This window comes from Cinclus cinclus, chromosome 14 (genome assembly GCF_963662255.1).
Source record: "Cinclus cinclus chromosome 14, bCinCin1.1, whole genome shotgun sequence".
NCBI classification, from domain to species: domain Eukaryota; kingdom Metazoa; phylum Chordata; class Aves; order Passeriformes; family Cinclidae; genus Cinclus; species Cinclus cinclus.
The window spans coordinates 14845109-14858909 of record NC_085059.1 but is presented as its reverse complement, the minus strand read 5'-3'; the positions used below and the strand labels follow the sequence as shown (position 1 = coordinate 14858909).

At 56.5% G+C, this 13801-nt stretch overlaps 1 protein-coding gene across 6 annotated transcripts in view; it reads left to right on the top strand.

Annotated features, from left to right (window-relative positions):
- The first annotated feature begins 4617 nt into the window (after positions 1–4617).
- CAMK2A (calcium/calmodulin dependent protein kinase II alpha) overlaps positions 4618–13801 on the top strand; it is a 28555-nt gene continuing 19371 nt past the window's right edge. For all 6 annotated transcript variants that reach the window (XM_062502128.1, XM_062502126.1, XM_062502124.1 and 3 more), the window contains exons 1-3: positions 4618–4679; positions 10212–10306; positions 13223–13282. In XM_062502128.1, the coding sequence (XP_062358112.1) occupies positions 4618–4679; positions 10212–10306; positions 13223–13282 (217 nt within the window). The remainder of the gene's footprint in view (positions 4680–10211; positions 10307–13222; positions 13283–13801) is intronic.

Sequence of the window (13801 nt, the reverse complement as noted above, 5' to 3'; positions counted from 1 at the left end):
TGGTGTGGTGACAAGGCTCAAGAAATGGCTTTCATTTCCATATTTATATAAAACATCCAAGTTTAGTCCTTCTCTTCTTTTTTTTTTTTCAAAAATGGAAATTTCCATGAAAACATGTTTGATTTTTCTCCCTTCCTCACAAAACATCCCCATGAAAATGTTTGTCTGGTCTCACTTCCTCTTTCCAGGTTTGGATCTGCTGGGCTGATGCTGGGTTTGCAGTCAGCCTGGTCACAGTGGTGGATCTGCTGTCATCTGGTTTTTAATTAAAAAGTGTTGGATTTTGAATCTTTGCAAGAAGAAACAGCTGAAGGAAAATCTCAGTCCCTGAAAACAGAGAAGTAGGCAGGAGCATCTCTGGGTGCATGGAGAGAGCAAAGCCTCCAGTTCAAGGATAGCAGCTGTCCTTCACCACTGATTCCAGCTGTGCTGTGTCTGAACATTGGGCTGGGAAAGGGGATGCACCTGCTGCCACGTGTTCTCCCCATCACAGCAATGCTCGTTAATGGTCTGTGCTGGGAAAAATGCAGCATTGTGCCAAAATCCCATGTTTTCAGAAAGCTGAAGTCCCGTGGGACTGTATGTGCGCTCTGGCTGCCAAGGGGTTAATGCAGCTGGAGAGATGCTCAGGCGATGGAGTTCCCTGCACCCGGGAGATGTGTTTTCACAGACAGGCTGAGGCTCCCCTCCTTCCCAACCTCCCTTCAAAGCGCCTGGCAAGCCCCAGGCAGCTCCAAAGCCCAGCAGGAGCTGGGTGTAGGATGGGGGCCTGGGAGGGATGGGGCAGGGGGATGCATCCAGGACCGTCAGGGCTGGAGGGGTGGTGGCTGCCTCTCTGTCGACGTGGACTGGCTGTCTCCACCCTGGCGGTTTCCATCCTGCTGGCTGGAGCGAGTGGGAAGGGAATGGGCTGAGAATGAATGGAGTTGGGATAAGAGGAGGGATAAGGAGGATAAGAGGAAGGTGGGGTTGGGCTGGGCTCGGAAGAGGAGGGGGAATAGGAGGGGGATGGAATAGGGAAGGGATGCATCAGGCAGGACTGGGGGTACAGTCAGAGCCTCTCCAGCCCCACAGGCAATTCCCACCCGAGAGAGGGAAGAGGACCAGTATCAGGACACAGCATAGGCATCCCAGCAAACTGCCCCAGTGGGAGAGAGGCAGAGCACCCTGAACACTTCAGAAGGTGTTCTGCATCGGGGGCACTTGTGTCCTTTCTCCAGTGCCAGGGATATGTGGTTTTGCAGGTTTCCCCCCCACTCAGATCCAGTGCACAATGGTTCCAGGGAACCACGTGGCAACTACTGAGTGTCCCCAAGTATCATGGACATGTCCACAGGAGAGTCTTTACCTATGAATTCTGCTGTCGGGGAGAGGGCAGCACAGAGGACACCCTGTCTCAGCCAGAAGCAGCTTCCTGTGGTTGCAGGAGCAAGTGCTGGACCCGTAGGGGTAGGGGCAGGGTACGTTTGCAAACACAGCCCTAGATGTAAATCAGCTCTCCTCACCACAGTACTTATTATCTTATCTAAAAATAACCCCAAATTCAGCTTCCCAGGGGACATCAACTGAACTTCCCCCAGACCCCAAATTGGATGTGAAACTGCCCCAGTAATTTTGGGATCTCTGCAACATGTAATTGGCAGCCCAGCTGGTTTGATGTGCGAGGCACTGCTGCAAGCCCCATCCCCTAGGAGCAGGGGCACCTTCTGCAGCACCCCCCAGGACACGTGGATCCTTCCTGAGATGCCCATCCAGTGTGTTCGGGGTTCAGCATCTGACCTCGAGTGCCCACCCTGGCACAGTCCCCTGTTGGGGTGCAGAAACCAAAGCTCTGCAGGCGGAGCTGGAGCAGGGTGTGGAGAGCAGGATGCATTTTTGGAGAGGCAGCCCAGTGATGGAGAGGAGCACTGGGGATGAAGGTCTCCATCAGGTGGCCAGACACGAGCACGGCAGCAGGAGAGCAGCATGGCTCCCAAAACCCTGCAGGAGCAAATCTTGGGATAGCTGGGAACAGACGCATCCTAAGAATATTTTGGGGCCTCTGGGAGAGGACTGGGACTACTCCCCTCTACAGAGGAACCCCCAGCCCAGAGGTGGAAGGTTCCATCTAGAGCTCCTGCTCCCCTCAGATTGTCCCCAGGCACCCAGGATTGGGACCATGCAGCAGTTCCTGCTTGGGAAAACATTATCAGAAAGCAGAGCATGTTCAGCACGCTGAAGTCTGACACCCCCTTACCCTCAGAAGGAAAAATGTCGAGGAAAAGGAAAAAAAAACACAACCCAAAAACTGAATGGAGAAAAGAGCAGAGAAGGAGAAACTTTTCCTGGAGAGCAGTGCCTCTGCCAGGCAGGAAACCCTGGGGAGGGAGGCAGGGTCCTCATGGGGGGCTTCCCTATCACCCCCTACCTGGGTGAGGGGTTTAAGGTGTCAGGGGTGCAGCAGGGGCCCCGGGGGAAAAGGAAGGGACAGATCCCTCCTCCTGGCTCCGGGAGCATGCAGAGTCACGCGTGTGGGGTTGAGCACGTGTGGCAGTGTGGGGGTGGGCACGGGGAGGGGGGCAGGTCACATTGCAGAGCTCACGGGGACACGAACATCAGCGCAGGATGGAGGGAGGTGGGAGTGAGGCAGGGGCACTGAGCCACCCACGGGCATCCACGGGGTCTTGGGAGTGGGGGCTCTTGCCTGTAGGGTTCCAAGGGGCTGCTGGGGGCTGGCAGCAAAAAGCTGGAGGACGAGAACACTCCCACAAACATCCGGATGCACCAGCCCCCAAAGCATCCCCCCACCCCCTGGCACAGCCCTGGGGTGAGGAATGAAACCCCCTTTTTTTGTAGGAGCAGCATGGGGAGGAGCTGTGCAGATGCCTGGAGGCATTTTGGGGACCATCTGTCCTCAGGGCACAGATGGCACAAATGCATTGCCTGCACTCCAAGTGAGGGTGCCTGGAGTGCTCTGCCCATGCCAGGCAATGTTCAAACTGGGGCTGGAGCTCATCAGCCCTTGGGGACTGTGGCCCCATCCCTGTGCCCATCTATGGCTGGGAATCAGTCCCTGCTCTGCCACCAGGGTCCCCTGGATGGGACCAGACAGGAGCAGGAGGCTGGCTGCAGGGACGCAATGTGGGGATGAAGGTGTGTAATGGTGCAATTAATGGAAAAGCCATTAGACCTTTCTCCTCCTCCCCCTCCTCCTCTTCCTCACTCCGCCACTTGCTGTCCTCCTCCACTTCCACCTCCTTTCTTCTCTCCCTCTCTGCTCCTCCTCTCTCCCCTCTCAAAGATTTCTCCCTATTTTTGTCTGGTTAGAACCTTTTATCTTTTAACCCTTCCATGTCAGCCTGAAAGGGAACTCAATCCATCTCAGCTGCCAAAGGCAATGCCTTCTCAGCCAGCACAGGGAGTCCCTTCTCCTGTTGTGATGAGGATCCTGCTGCTGAAAATCATCCAGAAACGGGACAACAGCTTAGCAGAAAACTCTTCTGGGGGAAGTCAGCAGGTGGGAAGTGCAAGGGGTAGTGTAGACAGAGGGGGTGATGCTGGATCCCCAGTGAGGGCTGGTGGGGACTCAGAGGGAAACCTCTTCCCTGAGGTTTTGGACCCCACAACTCCACTTTTATTGCACTTTTTGTGCTTGCTTATGTTCAGCACAGCAGAGAGGCGACTCAGCAACAAAATGTCCAAGGGTCTTCCTCCTATTCCCACTTTGAAACTCCTCCCTTTCTACCTGGCTTGGACACTGCAGGGACACAGCACCCCAGGACGCAGCCCTTTTGCCCCCCTCTTGCTGTGCTTCAGGCCAGGCTGCTCGCCCTCTCTGGGGGGACCTCCCAGGAGCTGCTCCAAGGGAACCCCAGGGCCCTTGGGGGGATGCAGCAAGCAAAGGGGTGAGTGGGGAGCAGCCAGCCCTCCCCTGCAGTGTGATCAGGGCCAGCCCCTCTGGGGACCCTGGCTGGAGGCGGGACGGTGTGGGGACCTGGGGACCTGTCATGGTTTCTCCAGTTTCTCCTGACACACTTCTGCTCCATCTGCTCCCTCCTGCCGCAGTGTGTCCCCATCCCACAGCCCCCAGGGCCCCCAGGAATGCTGCTGCAAGTACCAGCAGGGCCTGTAATTTTTTTTTTTTTTGGGGGGGGTATAAGCAGTTGCTGGGGTGACAGCATCCTCCTGCAACATGGAAACCACGGTTTCCATGGAAACCTTTTTTGCCCCAATTATTTTTCCACTGCCACTGCCTTTAATTTGCCTTTAATAATGGTATTTTAGATATCCACCCCTCCGCAGCAGGTGGGTGACCCCCAGGCAGCCCCCATGCCAGGTCCCCAGCAGGGCCCTGGTCCCCACGGAGGGCGGCGGGTTTGGGAAGCAGTTGCCCCGGCAACAGAAACAGGGCGTTTCTGGCAGCGGTGGTCACCATGGGGACGGGGATGCTGACGAAGGCTTGTGAAGCTGAGAAGACAAATTGCCCTCATCATTATCTCTGGGCTTGTCAATCAAATATATTCCCTTATTTACCTCAGCGAGGAGAGAGCCCCGGGAGCACACGGAGAGGGAGGGAGTGAGAGGAGCGCTGCTTGCCCCAAACTCCGCACTGGGAGGGAGCATTTCCAGCCCCTCGGGATGGCCACCATCACCTGCAATCGCTTCACTGAGGAGTACCAGCTCTTTGAGGAACTGGGCAAGTAAGTTGGAGATGGGGCTGGGATGTTCAGAGTGGAGCTGTGCCCTGGCTGGGAGAGAGACTCAGCGGTGCTGGGAACTGCTGGAGATGAGGGAAAGGAGATGAGCATGAAGAGAATGCAATGGGAATCGGAGAGGGCACGAGAGTGAGGATGCGGGCTTCCAGCCCCAGATCTGCTTCTCTGTCCCTGCCTGAGTTCAGGGGCTGCTGATGGGTGTTTGCTGGGGGCTTGGGACAGCCCAGAGGTCTGGAGTTTCCTGGGAAGGGCTCAGCTGCCCCTCTTATGGGAAAGCTGCTCCCAAAAAAGAAGGCTGCTAGCTCCCTTGGGAAGTTCTCCAGCCTGGAGGAGGGACAGGACAGCTGAGGAGGAAAGCCAAAACAGTGGGCACCCCTCACGTTTCTTTAGGGAATTTATCCGTGTGGATTCACTGGGGTTTGACTAGACGTGCAGGAGACCCTGTCTGCCTGGCAGCTCCCAGAGAATCCTGGTGGCTTTTGGAAAGATTCAAGATATTCCCAAACCCTGTCCCAATGTGGGTGAGCCATAGCCCTGTCTGACCCTGCTTTCCTGCGAGGGAGGGCTCAGCTCCTCTGCTCCAGGTGTCATCATGTGTGCCTGGATCAGTGCATGTGTGTGTGTGTGTGTGTGTGTGTGTGTGTGTGTGTGTGTGTGCAAACAGAGCTGCTTGTGCACAGCGAGAGAATCCTGGGGAGCACCCCGGGGTGGAGCAGGGGATGCCAGGTTCCCCGTGTGGAGGGATGCTCTGCATCCCGCCCAGCATGTGGCTGTAAAACAGGAGCAGGAGTGAGCAGGCATGTGCCTCTGTTTTGGTTTCTGTGCTTTTTTTTGGAGCCGGTGTGTAAATCTGGGCTGTGTGACCACTGTCCCTTTGGAACAGCTGGCATTGTAGTGGTGGGCTCAGGATGCCTGTGCTCCAGAGGGGAAGCTCTGTCCACCCTAGGCACAGGGATGCTCCAACCCCACAGCCCTGCATTGCCCAGGTGCAGAGCAGCCTGTACCTAAGCGTGTGCCCACACGCACGTGGGTGTGTGAAATGGGGGCGAGGGAGAAGGGAGAGGGCAGATATGGGGAAATGGAGAGGCTGAGACAGGAAGACTTTGTGCTGGATGGGCTGAATTCTACTCACATTCCTCAGCCGGACTGTGGCACCAGGGTGCTGCTACAAAGTGCAGCTCCACGGAGGCAAAGGGATCCCCCCTGTCCTGGGACACTCACATTCATCCCTGTGGCATCAAGGTGACAGAGAGGGGCTGGTGAACAGCAGGGGATTGGGCTGGGGAGTGGGTCCCTGTAGCAGGGACAGCCCCAGCTGGCACTGCAGGCAGGAGGAGGGGCACCCACCAGGGAGCTCGTGGCAAGGTGGGATGTGGGACCTGCTTTTTCCAGACTTTCCTGGGCTTTTCAGGGCTCTGGGGCTTTGTGGTGGTGGCAGGGGGTGGGCAGGTGAGGCAGTGGCTGCTCTGTGCCTGTGGTGAGGCTGTGGGACTCTGGCTGGGCAGAGGTGGCTGTGGGGATGTGGAGGGGAGTTCACAGGCCAGGAGTGATGGGGGAGGACCAGGAGAGCTCCTGAAGGTATCTGGGCTGCGACACTTTGGTGGGTGGGTGCTGTTTGAAGGGCTGAGCACCCAGGCTCAGGGGCTGCCCGCATTGCCCGGCACTGTGGTGTAAAACCACCTGGACAGATGCATTTTAACAAGAATAAAGGAGCAAAGCTGGTGCAGCAGCTCACCAGCCCCTGAGAGCATCACCCCCGACCACCCCAGCTCGGTGCATCCCACAGCTTTTCCATCCACTCAAGAGGGCAGGTACAACAGCAGCACTGAGGTGTTCCCGAGTTAGGGGCTTCACCAGGTTAGCCAAGGTGCTGTGGCGCTGGTTGGGGATTTTCCACTGGGATGGTTTCCAGCACATCCTGGCACATTCAAAAATCAGCGGTTTCCCATGGGGAAATTTCTGCTTCGTAGGCTTAGAGAGGGAAATCAGGACGAAGTGCCGCACCTCTGCTCTGCTGCGGCAGCTGTTCGCGCTGGGAAGTGTCGCTCTTCCTCCGGAGAGATGCTCCCGGTGCCAGTCGTGGCTGATCTGTCCTGGCAGGGCTGGGCAGAACGGCTGTCCCCGCACCAGCCCCTGGTAGGGAGCAGCGTCCTGCAAGGATTCAGAGCAGAGAGGGTCCATCTTGAGTTTGCTGTACCCGAGGGACTGGGGCGGGCTGTTGTGAGGGACACGGTGTCCTCCCAGCCTGGCTGGCAGGACGGCAGGTCTGGGTGCCATGCTGCTGCACTCACCCTGTTTCTGTGCCTTTCCTCGGCTGTCACCCATCCTGACAGCCGGGCAGGTGGGGGTTTGAGGTGCCACACACAGGTAGTACCGCCGTGGGGCTTTGGGGGCAGGCAGAGATGGGGAGGGAGATCTGCAGAGTCTGCCCAGCAAGGCACAAGCCCTTGGCACATCCCTGCACCTCCCAAGCATGGGAGGACATCTGTCCCAGGCGGGGGACACGGAGCTGGGGAAAACCCACTCCTGCGGCAGCCCCCGCAAAGCTGAGCAAGTGAAGGGCTGCTACGATCCCCCACGCTTGCAGGAGGGAATCAGGAGGAGGGCGGGGGGCAGCGGGGAGAACAGGGAGAGGATCCTGCCCACGGCCCCCCGGAGTAGGACAAACATGAAGTGCAGCTCCAGCGGCGCCTCCAAATCCGCCCCCGCAGCAGGTTCAGGGAGAGGCTGGAGACAATTACCGTGCCGAGCCGTAGGATCAGCCCCTCCGCTCCCGGAGCTGCAGGAGAGGGGGCTTATTAAAAAGGGAAAAAAAATATGGAGGAACAAAAAAATCCCCAGCCCACACTCTTCTCTCTAGAAAGGAGATAAAATGCCTCGGAGGAGGAGGAGGTGTTGAAGAGAGGGAGGGCGGCAGCAGTACAGCCGGGCGCTGGCAGGGAAGGTGTGAAAAAGGGAGAAGGGGAGCATCCTGGTGGCAGAGCCACTGTTTGAGCTAGTGGGGAAGGCCGTGGGGACAAGACATGGGGTCATGCTTGACCTAGGGACCAAGGGACAGACGCTGCAGGGCTGGGGATCATCAGTGCCTGGGCTTGGGGCTGCAGAGGCAGGGCTTGTGCTGGGCTGTGGGTCCAACATCAACCTGCACAGGAAGCCAGCCAGGTGACAAGGACACAGTCTGTACCCATGGCCCTGCAGGTGATGTACCCATCCCCTGCTCAGACTGGGACATGCTGTCTCATCCAAGCCAGGCAGAGATGGGGGTCCTCAGCTGCCACCAGGGTTGGGGTGATCCCCATCCGAAGACCCAGGAGCAAAGTGACACGCTGCTGCCCATGGCTGGAGAACAGGACATGATTCCTTCCTTCCAGAGGGGTTTCCTGCAGCTCAGGGGGCTGAACTCCCTGCCTGGTAGCCCCAGCACTGCTGGCAGTGCTCCATGAGCCCCTGGTGTGGAAGGGGGTGCTGCCTTGGCCATGAAGATGCTGTATTTAGATGGAGCAAAGGGGGGGATTCTTTTTCCCCTAGGCTGAGAAAATCCTACACGGGAGTGAGTAGCAAGGGACCCACCTGGCACAGGGAGTGGAGCCTGGCTGGGAGTCAAACACCCAATGTGAAGGGTTCCTGTCCAGTGCAGACCCACTGAAAGACCCAACTGGAACAAGGATGGGGCTGTGGCAAGCATGCTGTACCCCTCAGTATCCTGCACCTGCATCCAGAGTTACATGTTCCACCCACCCTCCAGGCACACAGGGTTTTGCTTATGCTTTACAGACCACAAATAGACATTTGGTTTCTGTTAGGAACGTCTGGAGGAGCCAAAAGCCAGGAATGCAGCTGCCGGAATGAAACAGCTGCTTCCCATGGCTCCCTCTTTTTCGTGTTCAATTCAAATAAATAGATGAGCAAGTGGCTGTGGACACCGGGACGAGGAATGACCATCAGTCCCCAGCCCCCAATAGATCTGGGATGCCTACCAGATCTGCCAGGTCTACCAGACCCCTCCAGCCTCATGCTGGGGTCTTCAGTGAAACCCCAGGCTGGGGCAGAGGGACATCCCTGCTTGCTGCACACTCTGCTGTAGACTGTCCTGCCACTGCAGAAACATCACACATGTATTTAGGAAAAAAAAATAGAGAAGATGAGTACCAGGGATCCACAGGAGCCCACAAAGCCCAGACAGTGCAGGCTTCCCAGCAGGATGAAGAGAGAGAGAGACCACAGGACTGCCAGTAGCTCTGGTCTGCCTACCTATGACAAGCGGGATATGAAGCATTTCGCCCACCCTTTCCAGTTAGTTCTTCCCTAGGATTCAGGGATATTAACAGCTCAACTCTTTCAGCAGACAGGATTAAATGGCAGGACGGGGAAGCTGGGAAGCACCAGGATGTTTTCCCCCAATTCCTGCCTGGCACGTGCCGTGAGCGATGCTCTGCACGGCAGCACTGGGCGCGTGGGCTGCCGGCTCTGCTGGGGCTCCATCCCCATCCCTCCACACCCGCTGCTGCTCGCCTGCTCTCCTAAAAATCACATTCAAACCCAAATTGCCCGTCTCCACCCGCCCCCGCCGCTAAAATCAATTATCTGCTGCTCTCGCCAGCCTGTGGCCTTTTATTCCTCGGCAGGGAGTTGGAGTGGGGTGAAGGGGAGTGGGGGAAGGTGGGGCAGGAGGTGGGATTGCTTTTGATAGTTGTTATTTTAGCGATTGGAGAGGTTTGGCAGGAAAGGGAGCCTGGCACAAAGGTTGTGCTCAGCAGGGCTGGAGCATGCATGTGTGTGTGATTGCAGGGCTGCAGCTCCCAGCGTTGCGCTGGCACTGGCAGTGCCACGAGCTGGCAGGACTTGGGCTATGGGGTCCAGGGCGGACAGGAGTCCTTTGAAGTGTCCCAAGCACTCGTGCTCGCTTGTCTGCCAGACCCCAGGAGAGCTTCGCATGTTGGCTCATGTATATGCAAGGTGCAACAGCATCCATCCCTGTCCAGCTGGGCTCCATCCTTGAAGGGTCCCGTGGGCTCTCCCTGCCTGGGTGATGGCTTTGCAGTGGGGGTGATTTGGCACTGGTCACAGCTGCCAAGTCCTGCTGTGACTGAAAGGTCTGGAACAGGCAAAGCCATGCAGACCGAAGTGGCCGAGAGCTATGTGGCAGCTGCAGCCATCACAGTTTCCCTTGGGAACCAGCGTCCCTGGTAAATCACTGCCCCTTCCCTCCTGGCAACAAGTAGGGCAAAGCCAGGAGGAAGAGGAGGAAAAGTGCACAGTGCCTGGGGTGTCCCAGAGGAGCACAGAGGGGAGAAACCCACATCCACCTGTATTTGCCTCCTCCCATCATTCCTCAAGGACAGTGATGCAGGGAAGCCAACTGAAATCCCTTTATGTTTTGCCCCAGTCAGAGCCTATCCCCATCCTCATCCTTGTTCCCATGCCTGTGACTGCCCCTCACCCCACAGCCACATGAGGGCTGAGCTGTGCCCGTTCCCACAAGCCAAGCCCTTCACCTTTGGCTCCTTCTGTTCCCAGGGGCGCTTTCTCCATTGTCCGGAGATGCGTGAAGGTATTGGCTGGACAAGAGTATGCAGCCAAGATCATCAATACCAAGAAACTCTCTGCTCGAGGTAAGCATTGAGGGTGTTTTGGAGAAGGCAAGAGGCGAGCAGGACTCATGTACTGGGGAATTTGTCCCCTCTGCATGGTGGTGGGATGATACCTTTGGTGTGGAATGAGGTGGTGGGGGTCGTATTCGATTGCAATGGGGACCCCCTCATCCCATTCTGTCCCTGCTGTGGTACACACTGAGCTCCTTGATAGATGGGGTGAATGTCCCGAGGAGGTGTCTCGTTGGCTAATTGTCACATCCCACCCGATCACAGAGGTGCATCCACAGCCTGGCTGTGTCATGGCTCAGGGGAACTCCCAGACCCCAATCTGCCTCAGGAGCCAGAGGACACCATTTCTGTCCCTGAGACCCCCCACCACCCTGCACACACATTGGAGCAACATGATGGTTGCAGCCTTGCAACAATCAGATCACTACCAGCTTTGGGCGCAGGGTAGCACAGTTATTTTGGGAGCATAACCTTCTGAGTGGGCTCCTGCTGACACCCCATCCCTGCTCTGGGGTCTGTTAAGTTTTCTTACTCATATGTCTACATCAATGAAAAGGAAATATCCCTTCAGGTGAGGATTTGACTTCATTTCTACCTGGAAATGGGCCCTTACCTCTTGCTGTCATCTGCTCTAGTGGAGCACATTGGCTGTTTGCTGCTGGAAGAGGTGCTGGAGGGTCTATCCTGGTGGGTCTGTCCCAGCTGCTCCTCAGAGTGAGACTGTGATGAGCCAGCACAGAAATCATCAACCAGCCCTTGCCCCAAGCCAGGGACCCCTCTGCCCCCATACACCTGGCAGAGGAGCTGTGATGAGGTGGATTGAAAAGATGAGGCCACAGATGCTGTGTCCCTGCTCCGGCTCCCCCCTGGCTGTTGGGAGTGCAGGATGTGTGCTAGAAGGAAGCACCCTGCCAGGAGGGTTTAATTAACCTCCCTCGGTGTCTCTCCCAGTTCCACTGCTGACCTCCGAAGGTAAAACTGAAATGCAGAAAAGAGTGACAAGCTCCTTTCTGGAATTAAACCTGTATGTCTTAGTATGCCTCCCACAGTGCTGCCAAAATGGCACAGGACTGGCACTGAGCCCCTCAGGTCCTCCAGCGCTGACCCCTGCTCCTCTTCAGGGATGCAGATAATTTTCTTCCTTCTAAGCCAAAGGCTGGGCTCTGGGCAGGGTGTACAGTGCTGGGCTCAGCCCTTGGCTCCTGCCCATGTATCCCAGCTGGCAAATGTCTCCCAGTTTTCAGGGCTGCCTGGAGCAGCAGATTGAGCCACCCTCCCTTTTCTCCCTCTTGCCTCTGCTCGCCTCCTCCAGCAGTTTGCCCCTCTCTGTTCTCTCCTGGGGTTTGGGCTGTCCCTGCAGTGCCCAGCAGTCCCCTGGAGAAGCTTCACTGGGCTTTTTTGCCCTGCTCTGCCAGCTGGAATCACCAGTGACTTTGGCTAATGGACTGGAAACCCCCATTTCTGCAGTGCTGTCAGGGAGGATGGCACTTCCCTAAATGCAAAGGGCAGGAAGGAGAGAAGTGGGGAGAAGGTGAGAGAAGCTGCAAAACATCCCCAGACATGGCCTCTTTCTTTAGACATACTCCTGGCTGCCAACACAGAGGGGCCAGGAGGAGAGAAGGTGGAGATTTTGGAGGAAAAATGGGGTTTATGTGTGTGCAGGAGCTAGGTTTGTGGGGTAGGAGGAGCTGTAACCCACCTCCCCAGAGAAGTGCTTGCCCTACTGGTCACGCTGCCCCTCTATCCCATCCCTGTTATCCGGCTCACAATGGACTTCAATTGTGAGAACAGCCTGAACTCCAACCTCTCCTTGCCACCCTGTCCCACCCTGAGAAGGTTGCCACCCATCGGGGAAACAATGTGGGGAGCTGAATGAGGCCAAGGTTATCTCAGCCTTCAGCTCAGACTCCAGCACAGGCTGCAAAACTCACCCCAAGCCCCAGGGTGCCTCTCAGACGGGATCCTGAGCCCTGGGGAAGGCTGCAGCCCTGCAGAGAAGGGGCTGCGCCGCTTTCATGTCTCAGCGGTCGGAGACACCCAGGTTTGGTTTGATGCAGAGCGAGACTCTGGGGTGTGAACCTGCAAGGTAGCACTGAGAGACAGCAGCCCTAATTATATCCTTGCTTGTCCTGGCTGCTGAGTTCCTGCACAAAATGCCTCCACTCAGGCACCTCCATGCAGGGTGGCTGGGTCAGGTGTGAGCAAGGAGAGAAGCACAGAGGAAGAAACAAAATGATTTGCAGATTCATCATGAGCTGCCCCAGGGGTGGAGGATTTTTTGGCTCAGCTCATCTTGCTTTGCCCAGAGCTCTGTTGTCTCACATCCCCAAGCCTGCTGAAAGCTGGGGAGTGGGACTTGTGCTTCCTGTTTGGAGACAGGCACTGGTTCTGAGATAGGGTTCTGCAGTGTAGGAGAGCAAAGTCTTGGTGTGGAATGGCTGATGATGATGAGGGGGAGTGAAGACCATAGCCTCATTTCATCCTGACACCTCTCACTGGTTCACTCTGCCTTCAATTGCTCACACTGTACTATGCGGGGCCAGAAATGTCCTGGCTGATTGCCTGTGCCTGGATGAATAGGAGAAAAAGGAGCAGTGCTGCAAGCAAGGATAACCCAGACAAATCCAGGGTATTTGGGAGGTGATCAGAGATTGTTCAGCAAAGGGAAGGGAGAGGGGAGAGCAAGGGATCATTACATACCCAAGATTGCCTGTGGCATCAGTGCCTGAGTGGCTTAGCCAGGGACTGCATCTGTGCTGGGATAGTGCCCATTGGGCCCTGATGCTGATTTTATCCCCAAATCCATAACTCTTAGCAAAGAATAAACAAGCTGCTCTGTCCCCCAGGTTTCCCGTGCCAACACATTCTCTGAGAGCCATTGGTTCCCTTCCTCAGATCCTAATTTAGGTCTGTTGCCTCTTTCAGATCACCAGAAGCTGGAGCGAGAAGCCCGGATCTGCCGTCTCCTGAAGCATCCCAACATTGGTAAGTGCAACCTGCACCCCTGTTGCTGATACTCCATACATGGCTCTGCCACCTACTTGCTCTTCCATGTCCCAGCCAGGGCTGGGGGGGTCTCCACTCATAATCCTGTGCCCTGTCTGCAGCAGCACACTCTGTTTGTCCCAGAGGCTGAAAAGCACTTGGTGTCATTCTGCCTGGTTGATCTGCAGAGCCATCCCTCCTCTTCCTCATGGGAAACACCATCTTCAAATGGGGTCATGGGGAAAAAGGCCCCCACTGGGCATAGGGGGACTGAAGTAGGTCCAGACTAACCCACTTGGCGATAGCTCCCTCAGGGAGAAGTGGAGCCCCAGGAGGCTGCAAGAGGCTATTTTTACTGCTCTCAACCCTCCCTCGGGTGCTGTATTCCTCTGCATGCTCCAAAAAGCGGCTGCAGCTTGGAGCAGCAGCAGCAGCAGCACGGGGCGTGTAGGAGGAGCGATGGCGGGGGGGGGAAGCGAAGACTTTCCCACCGACCGTCCATCTGAAAGTAGCCTCCTT